The following is a 20,349-nucleotide window of genomic DNA, read 5'->3' on the forward strand; positions in this document are numbered from 1 at the left end:
ATTTTAGTGAATTTTAGACAAGCCGTCAACCGTGCAGCTTTAGGGCATGTCAGTGTGTTTTGGGTATCATGAAGACGGGAAAAGTGTGCCTTGGAAGTGTGCAAAAGGTATGTACTAATTCTCTTAATTAATCAGGGGTGTGTTTTGGGTGTCCCAAAAAATAAACCAATCAGCATGTCCCTTGCCATTGCCTTTAAGAGCCCTGTTTCTGAACTTCTGAATTGAACATATATGTGGAACTATTGAATTAATAACTTTGGGCTGTATAGCTCATTAATCTAAAATTCTAAGGAAACAGACAGTTAAGGGACATTATGCAACACACTTATCTTTAAGCAATTGTTTAGCAGTGTCTTAATGGTGGAAAATTCACTTTAGGTGTTTTATGCAATCAGGCACAGCAGGCTTCCATTTTGTTTGTGTGGAAAAACTCCCATTAGACTAGCTGTTTCAGAATTGCCACAAGCACTATGTTGCTTCAACTTTCAAATGTTAACGTTTGCACAACCATTTAATATTAAAGTTGAAACAACAGCTGACATTAACTTACTTAAACCGTATTTCAATCACGTTTCAACGTTAAAGGTTGGTTGTGTGCCAGCTGGGTACCTAATACAGTGAACACTGGGCCTATTATTTATGGGTCGGTGCTTATAACATATATATATCAATGGCTGTTCTCCTTATTTGTCAAGGTTGGTGAAAGAACTACATTTCCCAGAATTCTACGGGGTTGGAGGGCGTCGATAATAATTTATGCTGTTATTGTTTATTACATTATAGTAAATAAATAATGATATTACCCATAATAATACGTGTTTTTTAATATAAAAATAATATAAATATTTAGTCATAATTTTAAAAAATAGAGCTGGAACTCTATGAGTGTAATGTATTTTACCGGGTGGGCGGGGCCACGGGGGCAGCAGCGGAACTCGGCGGCTCCTGAGCTGGATGTGTGTGTGTGTGTGTTGTTGCTGTGCCCCGGCGCGGTGAATGCAGTTGATGTAAAACCTTTATTATCGAGGTAATTTGGACGGTGAGAGATGATGGGAAACAATAGCTGGTTATTTATTTTCCTGGCTTGGATATATGCGGTCAAATAGGTTAGTTAGCTAACGCTATTAAACATTTAGAGAGTTAGCTTTAGCCTAAACTAAACTCCCAGGACAAGTTGGTGACTAACGTTAGCTAGGCTAACTAACGTTAGTAAACTAGTTAGATTAACTATCTATCTAACTAACTAACTAACTAACTAGGTAGACAGTTAGCCCGAGCTGTTGTTCGAGGCCAAACCAACATTGTCACTTAAACTGTAGTGTTTTTGTCAGATTCTCACACATATAGAACACACACATGTCTGGTTTATGAACTCCTCGCTATGATTAGTGTCTCCTCTCTGCCCCCACAGCTTCAGCTCGTTATAAAACTCGACACTTCAGCAGACAATCTGGCGGCGCTGATAACCCGATGATGTTTTTACCCATCAGGCAGCAGCAGAAGCGAGACCCACGATGATATGTGATCTTGAAGAGCTGGGACTCCTGACCAGGAACATTAAGAGTTTTAGCTGACATCCACCACATCACAGCTCTGCTGACTGAGAGAGATATGTGGAGGTAAGCAGGTGTAAATCGTTGTGGTTTTCATAGTTTACGTGCAAATACAGAGGGAGGGCTGGATCCCAGCTTGCCCGGTTACCCCTAAACCATCATCATCTGCTCGTTTTTCTGCCTAATAAGCAAACCCATAAACTTCCCATTTAGTAAACGCGGTTTAGCCAGTCTCCAGTAGATTTCTGCACGATTTACAGCATGTGTACACACAATCAGTTCATTTAACTGATCCATAAATCACAAGCCAGCAGCACAACATCAGAACACAGATATTACACACTCATTTATATAAAGCATTTAAAGCCAGATTTATCAGGCCTGTCAATAAAATTGCTCTGCAACTCAAATGTAAGCTATATTAAATGATAATCTAGAGTGAATTACTGAGAAATCAAATTGTATTTCAAACACCACATAATCTGTTTATTGATGTCACATTATGGACTGACAAAAAGTTACTAATATTGTTATTACTTAATAACCATGACAAAAAAACGTGGGTATAAAATGTACCAGAATGTTGGACAGGAGATGCCTTTAAAAAAAAATCAAATAGACTGCAGTATATTACACTATCATTATTTATTATTATCATTAATATTTAAACACCAATTGTAAGATTGACATAATGGTAAAGTATCTGAGCCTGATGTAATACTGTATCTGATAAAAAATATTGATTTTGATGTTGCTGTATATTAATGACTCAGTAATAGATGGAATGGCCCTCTGTGGTTTAAAAAAAGTCAATTCTGTGTATGTACACTAACTGTTTTGTAGACTGTATGTATACTGCTCTTTTAATTATTTGTTTTTCCTAAGGATGGCCTGCTAGTCCAGAAAGAAATTACCCTGACTGTGCAGACACTTTCTTTACAATGATTGAGTCTGTAGAAATAAGGCCTTTTCTGAGGCTCAGGAGTGGGGTGGTAAAGAAATGAAGACACACTGCAACATCTTTACACCTGGAATGTTTTAAAATTCCAGAGGAACAAGAATAACACGTCGATTCTTTATATATTTTTCTTTTTTGTAAATGAGATGTGGAACTGGAAAAAAAGCATTTCCAAATTTAAGTGGCCCACACTTGACCCACTGTGGTAAAAACCCAAACATTTGAAATTAATAGATGTTGAGTACTTATTTAACATGATAATTTTCTTCTGTTTTGAATTTGATAATAGCAATGGAAAAAACACTTACCTGTAATTTTAAATGTGTGTGTAGTAAGCCATAGAGCAAACACGTATTCTGCTGACTAATTATTAAGTATCTTTATGGTTTGATACCTTGGATGAGCTCCTTAAAAAGTCCCTAAACCCGCACTGCACATGCTGGTATTTTTTTAGGTTGAATGTCATGCCAATTATTGCCTATATATTGTCTATTTAACACCATTTTTCTTTTTAATAGTTTTGCATACTTCATCTGTGTTTGAGTAATAGGTGGTATGATATTATTGTATCATCATATTGTGATAATATCTATATAATCGCATCTCTAAGAATATTGTAAATATCGTAAAGATAATTGACCAAATTCATATTTATAACAAAGAGCAGAATTACTGCAATAAAGCTTAAAATGTTATATGTGTATGACAATATAGTTACACTTATCATGTGCCAAATGTCTTTACTTGCTTTATTTTTGTTATAGCGCTTACCCCAAGTTTGAGCGTCAAATAAGCACAGATTTTTTTACTTTGTTTTTTTCTTATGCTAACCGTATTTGTTTGTGTCAGTAAAAAACAGTTGTGCATTATGTCTAAATGTCTGCGTTTCTGACAGTAAATATTTGGTCATTGATAAGAGATCTTTCCCCAATACTCCATAGTTTCTGTCTAGGTGAAGATGTAGCTGTATCCTGTGTTACTATTCTAAGACCTTTCTGGCCAATACAGAACATTAAAGCCAGCAATTACATACTAAAACGTCTAATTAATGATGTGGATCTAGGAATTGTCGAACATTGATTAAGTCCATTTTATACATTAAAGTCAAGTCAAGTTGCTGTTTCAGTATCACTATTAGTATTAGATGAGCCTGTTTTTGTTTAGTAAATTTGCTTGTGGCATGAATTGCATTTAGGGCCCAAGTTGGCGAAGCCTCGAATGCTTAATGACCCATTTTGTGGGAGTGCCTTAAAGCTTGTGTCTTATAAGCGGTGCTTATAAGTATGTGTACCTGACAGCCCTCTCTGCTTTCTCTAAGCTTTCCTAAAGGTATCTAGAGAGAGAGTGCTGCTCTACTTCAGTGATGATGTCTCCTGTGCTGCAGTTTCTCTTCTTGTGGCTTTTGCTGAGAGAGTCTGAGTCCCAGGCTTACATGGGCAATGGACTGGATTTTGCAGCAAACTTTGGAAACTACTTGTCTCCGGTAACTCGTCCTGCCAACGCCAGCCGTATTTTCTATGCAATCATGTTTGATGCAGGGAGCACTGGAACACGCATACATGTCTACACTTTCATACAGAAAGACCCAGGTGAGGGGACAGTTAGCATGAGCACAGTGCTGCTGTCCAACAAGTTATTAGTTATATCACTTAATCAGATTTCATGTTTATATAAAGGCAATGTTGAAAATAATGATTTGTCCAATAGGAGTGTTATGAATTGTTTGTAAAGGTTGAATGTTTTTTTTCTTTCTGTTGTTGTATTTGCTCTCTAGATGGGTTACCTGTTTTGGATAATGAAATGTACAGTTCAGAGAAGCCTGGCTTATCTGCATATGCTGACAATCCTGAAAATGTGAGTTTATACATAGTTTCATACATATTTTTGCATTATACCCAACCAAAACTGTATCAGGCAGGTATGTATCTTAAAGCTTGTGTTAAAGTATGATTCTTATAACTTATTCAATTCATGATGATGATTGTCTCTGACTGCAACTGCTACACATTAAAAAAGTAAAATATTTTAACAGCACTGTTCACTATTATGCAAATTGTAAAATAGACCCATATCTCAACCTTATTATGAGATTTTTAGGAAAACATCCAGTCAGCATTCCATAAAATTGTTTATTTTCTATTAGTGTAAATCTGTGCATTTATAGGTATATACATACTGTATGTATGTTTTTATTTAATGTAATTTGTCTTATGTGTTTAAGTTGTTAATATCAGTCTAGAATGTAGTTAATAGTACGAATAAAGAACGCATAATAATGATAATATGTGTCCAAACTTTTGATTGTGCATATAAATGTTTGTGTACATGTGTGTTTACAAGACCAGTTCTTAAAAAAAAACACAGCCCCACTTTTCACCTTTTCAGTGCACAGCAATAAAGTTTCTATGTGCTTGTGAGCATGTGTTTAATTGTGTTTGATTAAAGGCTGGATACTCGCTGAGAAAGCTGCTGGTTGTTGCCAAGAGCACAGTGCCTCGTGTGGAGTGGAAACGAACCCCAGTGGTGCTCAGGGCTACAGCAGGATTGAGAAGGCTGCCGCTAGCAAAAGCTCTTGCACTTTTAGAGGAGGTAAGGAAACCAAATTGGAGGCATGCACTTTGTAAGCAAGTTGATTTTGAGGAACTGACTGTTTTGTGCTCTCTATCAGGTTCAATACGTGTTTGATGAATATCCATTCTACGTACCTGCTGATAGTGTGAGCATAATGGATGGAACAAATGAAGGTATGATTGCTTTTGCTCATACAATTAGGCACTTTAAATATGACAATGATTGGTTTAAGAAATGCTGTCAGCAAACCACGTTTGCTGACAGAAGAAAATATGGCAATTAGGTAACGCACAAAACAAACTAACCACTGATGTGAGAGTCTGCTGTCGCATGCAGGCTGTGTTTAATAAGGCTGTGAACATAGAAGGAACTGAAGCATCAGCAGTGACATCATTTAAATGCTGTGGAAGTAATAAGTGTGGATTAAGTAAAGTGTGGTGGAGGTTAGTTGAGACAGCAGTTTGACGAGATTGATTAATGTCATTGGGCTGCTGTCAGGTTTCAAAAAGCTGCTATTATTTGTCTGGAGGGATAAGCTGTGGCTTCTGAGGAGAGCACAGAAAATTCCCTTAGACGTGCATAAACACATTGTTAAACATCAAATGAAGTTGGACACTTACACAAGCCTTAGAGGAATTCAACCACAAAGTTACATGACTTGCTTCTTCTGCATTTCTTTGCAGGAATCTTTGCTTGGGTGACAATGAACTTTCTGACAGGTAAGCAGAGTTAATTTTTGCTCTCTAGGGAGCTGTGAAACATAGGCACATGCATTTGTTTTTACTCTGCAAGAGCTGAGGTGGAATGAATTGATCGTGAACTGTTAGCATACATTATTCTTTCTGCTTTTTTTGGGTTCTGAAAAGTAGAACTAATTAAAAAGACATTATTACATCATCCAAAAATGTGAATCCTGCACAGACTAGGCCTTCATTTTTAAAGGACCGTTACTTTAAATTTTGTTTGTATGTTCATACTGTAAGCTACAGGTACAGCATGACCATATTTTTGTCAAATAAAAAAAGAATAGTAGTTTTGCAGTCGACACAGCCCCCAAACTCCAAAACTTACCCAAAATGAAGACCACATCAATGATCGAACAGGCCTGCCTCTCAGAACCTGAGCTCTCACCGAATCTCCTGAACAAATATGATTTTAGATCACAACATGGCAGATGATGGAGAGGTACAGATTACACTGCTAGTTTTGTGCACTTTGAGTGTAGATACCTGTAAAAGGCTGGGAATTAGAGAATCTACTCTATAAACATACAGAATATTGTAGTGTTCATATCTTTTACTTTCTGATTTAATGATCTACTCAAACACATGCTGATTTATGCAAATTTGTTGCTGTGCGGACTGTGTACAAATAAACAGATCATCCCACGTGAGATACGGCCCATGACAACAGAGCATCTGTCAGTTCATCTAGTAACACATCTTGACTCTCAGCTCTCCTGCACTCTCTCTGTTTCTGTCTCTCTGACTGCTTAATTATTGTGTGTGGATTTAACAATGTATGAGTGATCATTTTACTGTTTAACTGTCAAGTACAGCAAAAAAAAATACATGCTGTTATGAAGAATTTACTATTTCCAGAGGAGTATACCACAGAAAATAACATTAATATAACATAATTATAAGCACTTACTGTCTCTAGAGGTTGACAGCTATGAGTATTTAACAAACAATAGGATAACATTGGTGAATATTAAAGCATATATATTTATGGATATGATATATTGTACTGGACAGAGGTTTTAGAATTTCTTCAGCAGCTGACCTGATTTAACATTATTAAACACTGATTCACCGGTCCAGCTGTTGGATGATAACTATAACTATTACTTACGCTTATGAGGAGAGCTCAGAGATGTAAAACCTCTGTTTTGTTTATGAATGTTATTAGTATTTATTCTAATACTAATGTAAAACTGAGTACATAAACAATTGCCCAGATAAAGAGATTATTTCATTAACTCCCACACAGGCTTTTTCTAACAGATTTGTTTTTACATTTATTTTTAGGTAATCTACGCCCTAACATAAAAAGAACAGTAGGAATTTTAGATTTGGGTGGAGGTTCAACTCAAATCACCTTTCTTCCCAAGTCAAAAGTGAGTGTGTTTTTGTCTCCTTTGCTTTTTAAACACTCATCATCTTTTTCTCCAGCACAGTAAACGTAACATGAATGTGTTTTTATTCCTCATATTTTTGTTCTTTCAGAAAACAATTGAAAATGTTTCTGCTGATTTCATAGCAAGATTCAGTATGTTTAACACAACCCATGAGCTGTATACTCACAGGTATGTAAAAATATGTTTTGCATTTCTATTTGTGCATGTGGAAAATGTTTGCAAGACTGACAGTGTTTCACTTTTCTTTTTCTATTTCTAGCTACTCGGAGAAAGGAATCAAAGCAGCTCGGATTGCTGCTCTTGGTGCTTCAGGCTCTGAAGGTACAGCCGTGAAGTTGCATTTTTTGCAGCCAACTGTGTTTTTTTTTTTTTTTAAGGGCCACTGTTTTCACACCAGTAAAGTATATATTCAGCTTTGATCATTAGATGTGGGTTTCAAGTGTGACAATCTTTTTTCAGGTCTGGAATGGAAAGTTTACAAAACCTCTTGCCTGCCTAAGAACTATGAAGGGGAATTTCAGTTTGGAGAGTTTACATACAAAGTCACTGGAAACCCAGAAGGTAAGAAAAATCTAATAACTTTTTACTGTATTGACAGAGATTAAAAAACATGCCCTACTGTTTTTCCACCATCATTCATATTTATCTCTGTGCTTTCAAGGTTACACTGGATACAAGGCCTGTTACCAGGAAATGAAAAAGATTGTGAAAGGGATCATACAACAGCCGAATGAGCTGAAGGATGGCGCAGTTTTCTTTGCTTTCTCGTACTTCTTTGACCATGCTGTTGAGGCAGATCTCATTGGTGAGGTCATTTTCACCTTTTACATTAAACAAGTAATACCTTAGTGTGAAATACATCATATTATATATCCACAGTAACATCAAATGTGCGAGTATGTAGGTTTGTCCTTGTGTTCGTGATTGTAGTGACTTGTTTTGTTTGTTCTGTTCTGGTACTCCTGTTCAGCTGCCAAAAAGATCTATTTCTTCATAGATTTGAGTAGTTTTATCATTTTGCATTCATTGTTTTGATATTTGAATGCTATCCAAAATAATCTTGAAAAAAAAATTAAATGTAAAAGTATTTTGTCAGAATTTCTGTTAGAACTCATAGAAATGCATTCTCCTGTATGTTCTAGATGAGAACCGTGGAGGAGCAGTGCAGACTCGGGACTTCAGGAAAAGGGCTAAGGAGGGTAAGAGACTAGGCCTGTTTTTGCACTCATTTTAATGTGGTTGGTAATGTGGAAATGGCCTCTTTTAGCCATTAAGAGTCATTTACATACGGTGTTGCGACAAATGAAAGTTGGATTGCTGAAAAAGTACAAATGGAGTCAAAAAGTAAGGGCAACAGACTAATTGCTCATTCAGGTGTTTGCTTGCAGTTGCTTATCTGTAGAGCATACAAATGACTGTTTTACCAAAAAATACAAGCTCAGCCAAAAATATAAATGCAGACTAAGCTAATGAGAATGACGGTGGCAGTGTGCTTGGATTTCCTTAACTTGCATGAGTTTTCTAAAAGCTTTGTAATGTTTTTAAATAGCACCGTACATACAGTATTCTTTAATGGCAGTTAATACAGATTTAATTGATCTAGATTTGTATTGATTTGTGCATGCCAAAATAAAAGTATTGAAATGTAATGCTAAAATGCTAAAAATGTTGTTTGTTTGTTTTACAGTATGCAACAAAATGTCCATGTTCAACCCAATGAAAGCCTTCCTTTGTATGGATCTTACATACATAACCTGTCTTCTTAAGGATGGGTACGGTTTCAAGGAAAACACAGTACTGGAGGTGAGTGTAAAAAGCCGAGCTAGAACAAAGCTGTCAAAGTTGGTTGCTAAAGTTTTAATGCACTGCAGGTTTTTAAATTAATGATGCAGGTTTACTAAGAATAATTTTGCAATGAATTTCATTAACAGTTTATTTTCATAGTAGATTGATTTTTACACTAACACATGCTAATTTTCTCTGTCTGTTTTTCTTATAGTTAATCAAAAAGGTGAACAATGTGGAAGCTAGCTGGGCTTTGGGTGCAGCTATTAATTACTTTAAGTACATCAGCCTTCTGTGAGAAAAGGATGCCAAACTGTTCCAGCTCCTTCCTGCCGGTCCTGTTGAGTATCAGTGCTTGTAATGATGAAACCACTCATTCTATTTACCCAATTAACCGTAGACTTTCCCATTCATCCAGGACTATTTCCCTAAAAAAAACAAGGTTTTATGGTTTATGCACGTGCCTTCAGGTGTTCCTTAGGAATCAACCTGGGAAGAATTGTAACCCTACCACCCTCCTCTCTGCAAAACACACAGACACACTGCTGCAGATAGAATGAAGCAGCAAAAACTCTTAGTTGTACAAAGCTAAGAGAAAGAATGTGCACCAGCATGATTGTTGTGCATGCAATTACAAGGCAATACAAGACAGAAAAATAAAACTACCTATGGAGGGCTGTCACAGATGGAGTTAGTCTACTGGTGCACACAGACAAATGCTGCTCATGGCCTTTGAGTGAACCCCAGGGAAAGCCTACTAAAAAAAACAAACAAAAAAAAACACTGATTTTATTTTTTATCATCAATCCTACCCATATGTTGTTAGGAAACATTGGTTATTTTACTTATAATATATTGTAAATGAAAACTAGACCATTGCCCTTATTGGTCTTATCTAGGAATCTTTCTGTGCCAGTGAGGTTGGTGTTTACAGTTTTTAGTGGCTTATTGAAATACTTATTTTATCTTATGTTTGCTTGTATTTTATTATTTTTCCTATTATGTTTGTGGATGGGTTTTGTATATCATTTTATACTATCATTGTTCATTAGAACCGGCTGCTTTAATATTGTGCCTTTAAGACTGCTGTATGTAAATAACCTATTTTTGGATTGGCTGCCTTATATTGTGCCTTGTTTAGAAAGCAGCCTGGGTTGAAACTGTCTTTCTAATTTTAATAGATGGGTGTGCTAAATCTTTGTGGACTGAATAAGTGGATGTATGTGAATGTATGTGAATCAACTGCACAAATACAAACCAGAAAACATGAGCATTGCTTTCCAAAAGCAAAGTGTGGAATTTGTGTAGGCATGCAGCTCATATAGGCTGCATGGATACATTATGTGGAATTCTTAAGATGCATCTAATGTGTTGCATGTTCTTTAATTTGACCAATGCTCCTAACTGTCATTCAGTCATGCAGAACTATTGATGTTTTCTTATTGAACCAGTGTCATATTTAAAACATTCTTTCATCTTGTTCGATCCTTATTTTTCAAGAATCCAAGGTCAGGAGCAGTAACAGCTTCTGTATATTTTAAAATCGATATGGTTTCTGTGGCACAACAGATAACACAACTTCCACTAAGCTACCACACAATGTGGGAGACTGAGGTTTGATACAATCAAATAAGAGTCCTTGGCCAAGACTCTTTAAACAACCTCTGTGATATAAGTAAGCATATACGTTTCTCTGGACAAATATCTGCTAAACACTAAACAGTGATGTTTTAATTTCTCAAACAGTAATGATCAAACATCCTGGAAACAAAGCCAGTTTTGTTTTTCTAAATGTGACAATTTGCTGCTGGAAATTCTCAATGGATTCCTTCTTGAAAACATGCTGACAACTATGCTGCATTATTTATTTGTACAATCTAATATTTTGGCTTTTGATTCTGTTAGATTAAAGTGGGATCAGAGTCTGTTGTTTTTTTGTTATGTCATGATTTTGCGCTGCACTGGCAGCAGTATTGAGAAGTAAAGATGTTAAATATTATTGTATCTAGGATGCTCTAGCCTCTCTGATCAGCAGGAAGAGAGAGAAAATGGGTGACCTTCACCATCTGACAATCACTCACTGCATCTTTATTATCTTAAGTGGGTTTGTACACAATTGGTGGTGGATTTACTTGTCCTTCACATTTGTACTTTTGAAGATCATTTAATAATTTTGACAAATACTATGCTGACTAGTTCCTTGACCATAATAAAAAAAAAAAAAGACCCAAAAAAAGACAAATGTACATGAACTCAATAATTACTTTATTTACAAATACTACTATAGCAATGCCACAACGTCCTCCCCATAACCATGACCTCCAGAGACCAGATCATGAGGTGGAGAGAGTACCACGACTGGGTCTGCAGGGCCCGGAGCACAAAGGAGAGAAAAGGAAATGAGAAAAGACAATAATTGGGTATATTAAGTTATTTTAGGGTGTTCTGAAAGCAGTATGTTCAGGCGGACAGTGTGTACCTTGTGCCCTCAGCATTGCATGGTGTAGATTAACTGGCTCCACAACTGTTGTCATGGTTACCATGGACTCACCAACCGCACCATCAGCCTCTAACAAACTGCTGTGAGTCAGAGCCTCTCCTGCCAATCAAAAAGCAGAACCACATCATAGTCCTCAAGCCTAACGTCCCTTCTCCATTTCCTTCTCTGCGTGATACTTTTACACTTCAGTGATTTATCAACGGGTAGAGTTCCACAATAGCTTGTAACAGCAGAGTGTAATTGCTGGGAATAAAACTACAGACTCAATAGTAATCGTATTACTCAAAGCACAAAGTGATCTCTTATTACCTGTTTCTCTGCTTTCTGAACTGAGAGCATCCTCTCCATGACGCTTCCTCATGTGGACGTTTCTGCTGCCACTCTGAGAGAACGTCTTCCCGCATATGGAACACTGATGAGGCTTCTCTCCTAATTATGACAAAGCGTGAGTTGATGCTATCTGGTCTAGTTAGATTTAGCCAAATCTGAGGCTGTATAGGTACACAGTACTGCATAGAATTCTGAAGTTCTGCTTGTAAAATGTTTAAGTTACATTTGAAAATTTCGAAAGACAGAACTTGTTTTCTGCAGTGAATGAAGATGTTGGTTAGAAGAACACGATCAGAAAAAGATCTGATTTTTTGTTCTGTGTGAACTCCAGACACTATGGGGCAGTTTTCCAAACAGGAATTGGACATTTTTTTACTACACATCTTTTTGAATAGAGATTTTTTAATTGAAAGCAAAATACAGTCTTAGACTAGGCTTAATCCTCATTTTAGAAATGGACACTGTATGAATTAATTCAGTTCACCAGCAGCTCATCTGATTCACCATATCAAAGAACTGGGAATTCTTCTAAAGAAGGAGTTAGATGGATGGTAACTAAAACAACCTCAAGGTGCGAGGTCAGAAAATAGGCAAGCTAACATAAAAAAAATACAATGTACAATTTTTTTTGTTTTTTATTCTAATGTTAAACGCAAATAGATTTACATATTTTCTTATCTGCCTTTTGCATATGCAAATTTGCTAACATACAATACACAAGTTTAGAAAGTGTTTTAGAATATGGAAATGACATCAACGCAAATAAAAAACCTAATGTTCAAATAAAACAATACACATTTCCTGCTCACCAGAATGCACCAGCATGTGTTTGCGTAGGCTGGAGTATTCTGCAAAGGAACGTCCACAATTGTCTGCTTCACAAAGGAAGGGCTTCTCACCTAGAACACACAAACAACAAGTCTCATTTAAAACAACAGTATTATATTAAGAATCATAATAAAAAGCTTGTCTAGTCTCTGTACAGATGAAATGTCAATAGAAAAGGACTCTCTGGAGCAGATAAACATTACTATTGCCATCAAGCCGAATGCCAGGCATGTGCTAGAGGGATATAAAGCATTGAGTTATGGATCAGTGGAACTTTGTTCTTTGAAATGATGGAGCTCAATCCAATACTTTTGGAATGAGTTGGGGTGATAATAATCCAACACTGACTTCACTAACACTCTTTTCTCTGAATGCAGGCAAACCATCACAGCAAAGCTCCAAAATCTTCCCTGTACATTGAAGACAGTTACTTCAACAAAAGGATAAACACTTTAAATACCCTTGATTACCCTTGATACCCCAGACTGTTTTGCTGGTGAGTTGCAGAAGCAGTTGTACAACCACATATTAAAAGCTTTTGGGTCAAAATATATGGATATTTAGAATTATTTTCACAGTACAATCTTTAAAACGGCTAAGAGAAACTGCATTTCTCCAGGCCCTTGGTGAAACAACTACTTGTTGAAAATCAGCTTTTTAATTTTTATTCTTGATTCTGGAGTTTGTGAGAATAAATTTAACTTTCCTTTCATCACAGAACTTACAATTCTGTACCATGTTATTTCTGCTTTAATTTTTTTTATCTTTGTATGCAAGTTTTAAGATGTACCCAAAAAAAAAGTATTAATTCATTACATCGAGCCTTAATTAGAGCATTATATCACCCCATCTTTGGTCATGTACTGCACACATGGGCAGATTAAGACAGGAGCGTAACTCCATGTAAAGACTGCTATGGAAAGTTCCGCCACATCTTCCAGGATTTAGGAAAGCTGTAAATAGATTTTTACATTTCCCTTGTTTTATTTTGCTTTGCTACTTTCTGTAACAAAATACTTTTCTTCAGCATCTCAAGACCAATATTCACAACAACATAGAACCAGAACAATACAATACAAAATGTTAAACATTCCTGTATCTACACTACTAGATACTTGCTATGCTACTCCCATATTGTATGTAGCTGGCATACAGTCTGACTTTATGGGAACTGAGTGTTCTAAGCTAAATGCTGAGGACAGTAAATTTGCATGGGCATAATGTTTGTGTTGTGAACCCCAAAGCCCAGAGTTTGCTGTTTTAACTTTATGGCTTACATACTGAATTTTCTCCTGTGATTATATTGGGGCACAGAAACATTTAATGGGAAATGTGCTCCAGAAAACTGGGTCTAGTGATGCCCCTGTGTATTGACTATAATTCTCTTACAAGGCCTGCACTTTCACTTAAAACTAATCCTAACATCACAAAGTTGATGAAAAGTGAGTAACAGTAGGATTAGGGCAATAATGCAGTGTTATTCTGCTTTTTAATACTTTATTTTACCAATATATTAATTTATTAGAAGATGCTTAGTTATTTAAAAAATATATATATATTTTGCCTAATTCTGTAATTTAATCTCACAAAAAGTGAACACAAAAGTTCATATTGCTTCTGTTGACATAATATTTATTTTGGGGAGAAAGACGGTAATTAACAGTAGTTAGCGCAGAACATTCATTTTAGTTTTATATTGCAGTTATGGTCTGGATAGTCAGAAAAAACTGCTGTATTTTTGACCTCATCTCTGCCCTCAAATGAGGCAAAAAAGCAGAGATGTAAAAGTTTGGATTTAAAAAAAAAAAAAAAAAAAAAACGTTGCCTACCAGTATGTGTACGTTTGTGGTTCTTCAGGTTACCGGCTGTGGTAAACTTTTTGCCACAGTTCTTCTCATTACAAATGAAGGGTTTCTCGCCATTGTGCGTCCTCATGTGCACCTGCAGTCTCTGCAGCACGTAAAAGCTCTTTCCACAGCCCTCAGCTCCGCAGCGGAATGTGCGGTCATTCCTGAAACAGAACAATCACAGAGGTGTACTTGATTTATGTCATTGTGTCATGTTTAGAGCATATATACCACACTGGAGATGATGATGAATGATTCACTGGTTACAATCATTACCACCCACTGTGTTGTCCACGTGGGTTATAATGCCTTCTATGATGCATACCCAGTACAAATGTGACACTGTTGATTAAGGAATGTTAAATGATCACAAAACTTAAATAGAATTGCCCATTTATCTGGCACCCACTATGAGTGCTTGTTTGAACCCCAATAATTGACACCACTTTGCCATGAGCACGATAGCCAGTGTACAACCTTATTAAACAAAGTGTCAGCAGCACTCAGTAGCTGTTCCTTGAGGTAATAATCATTTACATACTGCTATCCCATGACTTCTGGCATGTAAGTGCGTGTGTGTTAAAACAGTTAAATGAGCTAGTGAAGGCTTACTTTTTTCACTCAGTTCCTACATAAGGATCATTTTGCACACTTATAATGAAAAACAAGGAATCTTGCAGTTGACTGATCATACAGAGTCATCCATATTTTCTGTCTCTACCTGTGTGTTTTAAGGTGATACTTCAGATGTGCAGGCCAGGTAAATGTCCTGTGGCAGTTCTCATAAGGACACCTAAGAATCTTCTCTGCAGATGTACGACTGTTCCGTGGTGGTTGCTCCTTTTTTGGTGCCTCTGTCTGGTAGCTGTGAATATGGTCACCTGGGCAGCAACAGCACAGGAGATTATGATGGAGGTCTCTTTAAATATGAGACTTTCAAACTGTGCATAGTGTAAAGAAATGTTCAGGGAGTTATCAAAAAAGACTGTTATAAAAAAGTTAAAAGACTGTTATTGGCTTTAACAGCAGTTCCCATTCATAGTCCTGGAGTGCCACAAAACCCACATTTTAAGTAATGAACCAGAAATGCATTTAAATTGTTATGGGAATTATTTGTTAAGGCATCACAATATGCTCTAATTATGTTGTTGTTAATATAAACTTGCATTATTTATAACAAATAATAAATATAAATCTATTTCTAAAATAAATTGTAAATATTATGACCGAAATAACTGTAATGGATGGAAACTAAATAAAAACAAATTATCTTACAATGTTTAATGAACAACAATGAATTAAACAATAAATAATAAGTCGTTAAACATTACTGTTGCTACTAGCCCTGGCTTCCTTTGCCAGCTGGGCTCGGGTGGCAGCGATCAGGCTGTCGTGGGCCAACTCCTGCACCCGCAGGTACCACGGGGCGCTCCCATCTCCACACTCTCCTGCAGAAATCTCCTCCTCTGCCTCATCCACGTCATCCTGCACAAACACCAGCGGCTCCGCGGATGCTGCCAACCCTTCAGAAAGAGAATTACATTGTACTGATGTGCAATGGCAAACACATCCAATTTGGTTTCACATGCAATTAATAAAAAATAAAAAATAAACTTTCACATTTACATAGGGTGAACAAAGTTGCTAAATTACTTTCTAATAAACCATAAAAAAAACTCAGAACAAATTAAAAAACAACAAACAATTTAAGCACTTACCAGTATTTTGTGTTTTTTCCTTTGATTAATGACCACCTCACAATGTTTTTACATCTTATTTTATATGTAAACTAAACCTCAACACATTCTTCACTGCTGCCCAAAGCAATGCAAAGTTTTACGAAATCAGATATACTCAGATTTATGCATGCCTTTAGCAAGGTTGAGCAGGACATAAGAGGTGCTGTCTGGTTGCTGAAGTTCCTGAAGTAGTGCCGGTGGGCTTGTCGTTGGGGAGTGAGACTGAAGCTGCACAACCAGGGGGCTTCGCTCTGGCCCAAACTCTGACAGTGATGGAGAAGCCGCATGGCTAAGAGTACTCTCTTAAGATAAAAACATCAAGAATGACAGTGGTGAGAATATATCCAAGAATAACAAGTCTGAGCAGAGTAGAGAGCAGAGACTTCCCAAATAAACAATCAGAATCTATAACACTTGGTCACTAAAATGCCAAAAGGTCTGTACCTTGAAGGTCTAGCTGGCTGCATATGGAGTTTTCAGAAGAGGCAAGGAGAGGTAGACACGGTGTCTTAGGGTCTGATTCCTCCAGGCCCTGGCCCAACGGTATGGAGGCGTTCTGCACAAACTCAACCAGCAGCTTTAACGAGACATAATACAGGCGTGCAGTTAAGTTACAATGACTTGCCACCCTTCTTATTTAACAATTTAACTAATTTAAATTTAACTATTTACAGTACTAGTGAAATGTTTGGACACACCTTTTCTCATTCAATATGTTTTCTTTTTTTATGATTTTTTACATTGTAAATTTAATATTGAAGACATCAAAGCTATACAGGAACACATTGCAGGATTATTTTGTAAAAATTGTTAGACAAACCAGAATACGTTTTGAACTTTAGATTCTTCTAAGTACCACATTTGGCTTTGAGGAAAGATCTGCACACTCTTGGTATGTATATATCAGTGGCTTCATGAGGTAGAGTCACCTGGAATAGTAGGCCTCTTAAAGGAGTCCCTGGAGGTTCTGAACAATAGTTGCTGCTTTTCCTTCACGCTGTGAATCTCCAGCTCATCCCAAATCACCATCTCAGTTGAGTTTAGATCAGGGGATTGTGGAGAACAAACACTTTTTTGTTTACTACGTAATTCCATGTGTGTCCCTTAATTGTTTTCATGTCTTTAATATTAGTCTACAATGTAGAAAATAAATTAAAAAATACAAATAAAGAAAAACACTGAATGAGAAGATGTGTCTAAACTTTTGACTAGCACTGTATATAAATAGAAATGTGAGCAACACAGTGAAATATCTACCTCAGGTTTGGAGTCAAGCTCATCAGAAAGCATGGATTCAGTCTTATATGATCTATATTGGAAAAGTAAATAAAAGTAAAAAAAAATGTTTAACACACAAATTATAAAACATGTCGAAAACGGTGACTTAATATTGTACTCACCCTGCTGATGTGGATACATAGGAAGACTGGGTCTAAAACAGCCTTCACATTACAACTGTTGAAACTTTTTTATCCTGGCCGTCCAAATGCCTAAATGAAGAAAAAGTGTAAGTGAAACTACCACACAATAAAATTATATATATATATATATATATATATATATATATATATATATATATATATATATATATATACACCGCTTATAGATTATTGTGATAAATAATATTATTGTCACTTTTAGACCATTTAACTAAAACTGATATAATATTAATAAGAGCAAAACAAAGCAATGATACCATTTTAAAGAAAACACAATTGTAATAAATCATAGTTTGGGTATTATATACTTGTTTCTTCACTTACTGCAGTCCACACTGTTTATATAGAGAAACAGTTATTGAAGCATGGCCATTGTTGGACTGGCTAAAATACTGTTCACTGTTATATACACTGCCAGGCCAAATAAAAGTTCACACACTAATATTTCTTTGGACAGCCTTTAGCGTTGATTGCTGCACGCATTCACTGCGGTATAGTTTCAATAAGCTTCTGCAATGTCACAAGATTTATTTCAATCCAGAGTTGCATATTTTTCACCAAGATCTTGCAGCATTGGTGATGGAAGAGTCTGACCACTGCACAAAGTCTTCTCCAGCACATCCCAAAGATTCTCAATAAGGGTTAAGATCTGGACTCTGTGGTGAACAATCCATGTGTGAAAATGATGATCTCATGCTGCCTGAATCACTCTTTCACAATTCCAGACCCATGAATCCTGACATTATCATCTTGGAATATACCCGTATCATCAGGGAATAAAAAAAATCAATTGATGGAATAACCTGGTCTATATTCAGTATATTCAGGTAGTCAGCTGACCTCATTCTTTCAGCACATACTGTTGCTGAACCCAGACCTGACCAACTGCAGCAATCCAGGTGCTGACTTTTCTTTGGCCAGGAAGTGCATGTGAACAAATAAACACAATAGACGATATCACAATGAAATTAAATTTTTTTGAGGTCATGTCTACTTACTGTACAATAAGTCGATAATGTAATTATCATGACAGATTTACACACTATTGTAAAACTAATAAAAACACATAACATTTACACTGTATGTTTAAAAGGAACAGCTGATATTTCCTGTTTGGCAAAATACTAATCCAAGAATTTTAAGTTGACTTTGAAGAAAAGAGATGACAGAAACCACAGAAAGCTTTAAAAACAGAAACACAAAATAGCCCCACAAGAGTCCTACTGTGGGGGTGTGCCATATCGTATCGTACACAATAATATTGCCAACGTTTTTGAATACTGTGAACGATATTATACCCTGAAATATCGTGTCATATCACACACCCCCAGTTATCACATCAGGGTACTACTTTTTTGCTGTTTTTAGTTTTCATTTCCCTTTATATATCTACTACAGACAAATTATATCGGTCCAGTATCATTCAGTTTACTTTAATCCTGAATATATGGAGACTTCTGTAAGAAATCTGATTTAATTCTTGTATTTTTTAATATCTCAGTTAGGGGTGGGCCATATCATATAGCATGCAACAATATAACTTTTTGTAGTAGTAATAGTAATAATGTATTATTTAAATATATTTTTTTTAATTCAGTGTTTTGTTATATTGCCAAGAGTATCGTTATCGCAAAAATATCACGATGTTATTTTAGGGCCATATCGCCCACCCCTATCTCACAGTGTCTCTCTGTTTTGGGGAGTGCTCCTCTGGCCTGACTCTGAGCTACAGAGGCGGATCAGACAGCTTAACGAGCTCTCAGCTCTCACACAGCCAGACAGTAAAATACCTGCAGACTCCAGATAACTGTGTTTAAAACTATGTACCCCTCTAAAACCATTAAAACCCCTCACCTCGACTTTTCTCCACCCTCACTACCGTGTAGGCTGGTTAGTTAGCGTTAGCATCTGAGCTGCTAGCTGAACTCCACTAAACAGCTAACTCAGCTGAGCCCGCGTTAGCCCGGAGTCACTGTGGATTAACTCAGTGTTTAGAACTGACTCTCAGAGACAATAACACACATTCTCCTCCAGCACAAACACATTAACTATAGCCCTACCATCATCACCGCGCTCACAGTCCGCCCGGACACAACACCGCACACCACAAACACAAAGCTCGGCCCCGTCTCCTTCCGGGTTGTAGTGAGAACTAGAGCTGTTCGATTTCAGCCACTGTGGAGTCGACTCCGAGTCAGAGTGAGTCGACTCACTGACTTAATTCTACCATCATCATTGTATCCATTACTAGGTAGCAGAGTTGATTAGAAGATTAGGGCAGACATGGAATTTATAATTACTGAAATTACACATTATACAAAAAGTTCCATTCAATACTATTACATTTACTATATATAATTTTAAAAATCTGATATCAGGGGACAAAGACAATACAGTGTAAGCTGAGTTATTTAGTTCATATTTTGTGTACACCCCTATTTCTTAGTTGTCCAGTGACAGTGCTCCATCACCCAGACAAGCTGCTTTTTTATTTTCTCATCTTAGCAATGACTTTCTTACTACACTTCACCTGTCAGACCTCTAACTCTCCTCTTCTCTTTAGTCTATTGTCACGCTGAGCTAAATGCATTTCCCCATTTACCAATTGTTTACCAAAAAATCCCCCCACCCCCCTTTTAACAATATATGTTTTTTTTAC

General features: G+C 36.6%; 2 protein-coding genes across 5 annotated transcripts; one reads left to right on the top strand and one right to left on the bottom strand.

Moving 5' to 3' along the window:
• The first annotated feature begins 927 nt into the window (after positions 1-927).
• entpd5b (ectonucleoside triphosphate diphosphohydrolase 5b) lies at positions 928-10,277 on the top strand. 4 transcript variants are annotated; one of them, XM_007230706.4, is made up of 15 exons: positions 928-1,027; positions 1,412-1,619; positions 3,830-4,100; positions 4,286-4,365; positions 4,957-5,100; positions 5,180-5,255; positions 5,766-5,801; positions 7,113-7,201; positions 7,311-7,390; positions 7,482-7,543; positions 7,682-7,783; positions 7,884-8,027; positions 8,365-8,421; positions 8,910-9,025; positions 9,222-10,277. In XM_007230706.4, exons 3-15 carry the CDS (start codon positions 3,875-3,877, stop codon positions 9,303-9,305), a joined length of 1,296 nt encoding a protein of 431 aa, XP_007230768.2. In that variant the 5' UTR covers positions 928-1,027; positions 1,412-1,619; positions 3,830-3,874; the 3' UTR covers positions 9,306-10,277. The 4 variants fall into 4 exon arrangements, with proteins under 4 accessions (XP_007230768.2, XP_007230767.2, XP_007230769.2 ...); XM_007230705.4 differs by having other exon boundaries at positions 1,491-1,619; XM_007230707.4 differs by having other exon boundaries at positions 1,491-1,619; positions 3,896-4,100.
• Positions 10,278-11,251: 974 nt separating this feature from the next.
• On the bottom strand, positions 11,252-19,857 carry znf410 (zinc finger protein 410). The gene is made up of 12 exons (XM_007230704.4): positions 19,751-19,857; positions 17,652-17,741; positions 17,509-17,560; positions 16,696-16,828; positions 16,383-16,553; positions 15,844-16,035; positions 15,234-15,393; positions 14,495-14,676; positions 12,647-12,736; positions 11,817-11,936; positions 11,487-11,606; positions 11,252-11,371 (listed from the first exon to the last, which is right to left on the bottom strand). Exons 3-12 carry the CDS (start codon positions 17,539-17,541, stop codon positions 11,289-11,291), a joined length of 1,284 nt encoding a protein of 427 aa, XP_007230766.1. The 5' UTR covers positions 17,542-17,560; positions 17,652-17,741; positions 19,751-19,857; the 3' UTR covers positions 11,252-11,288.
• Positions 19,858-20,349: the final 492 nt, after the last annotated feature.

Source organism: Astyanax mexicanus, chromosome 1 (genome assembly GCF_023375975.1).
Source record: "Astyanax mexicanus isolate ESR-SI-001 chromosome 1, AstMex3_surface, whole genome shotgun sequence".
NCBI lineage: Eukaryota > Metazoa > Chordata > Actinopteri > Characiformes > Acestrorhamphidae > Astyanax > Astyanax mexicanus.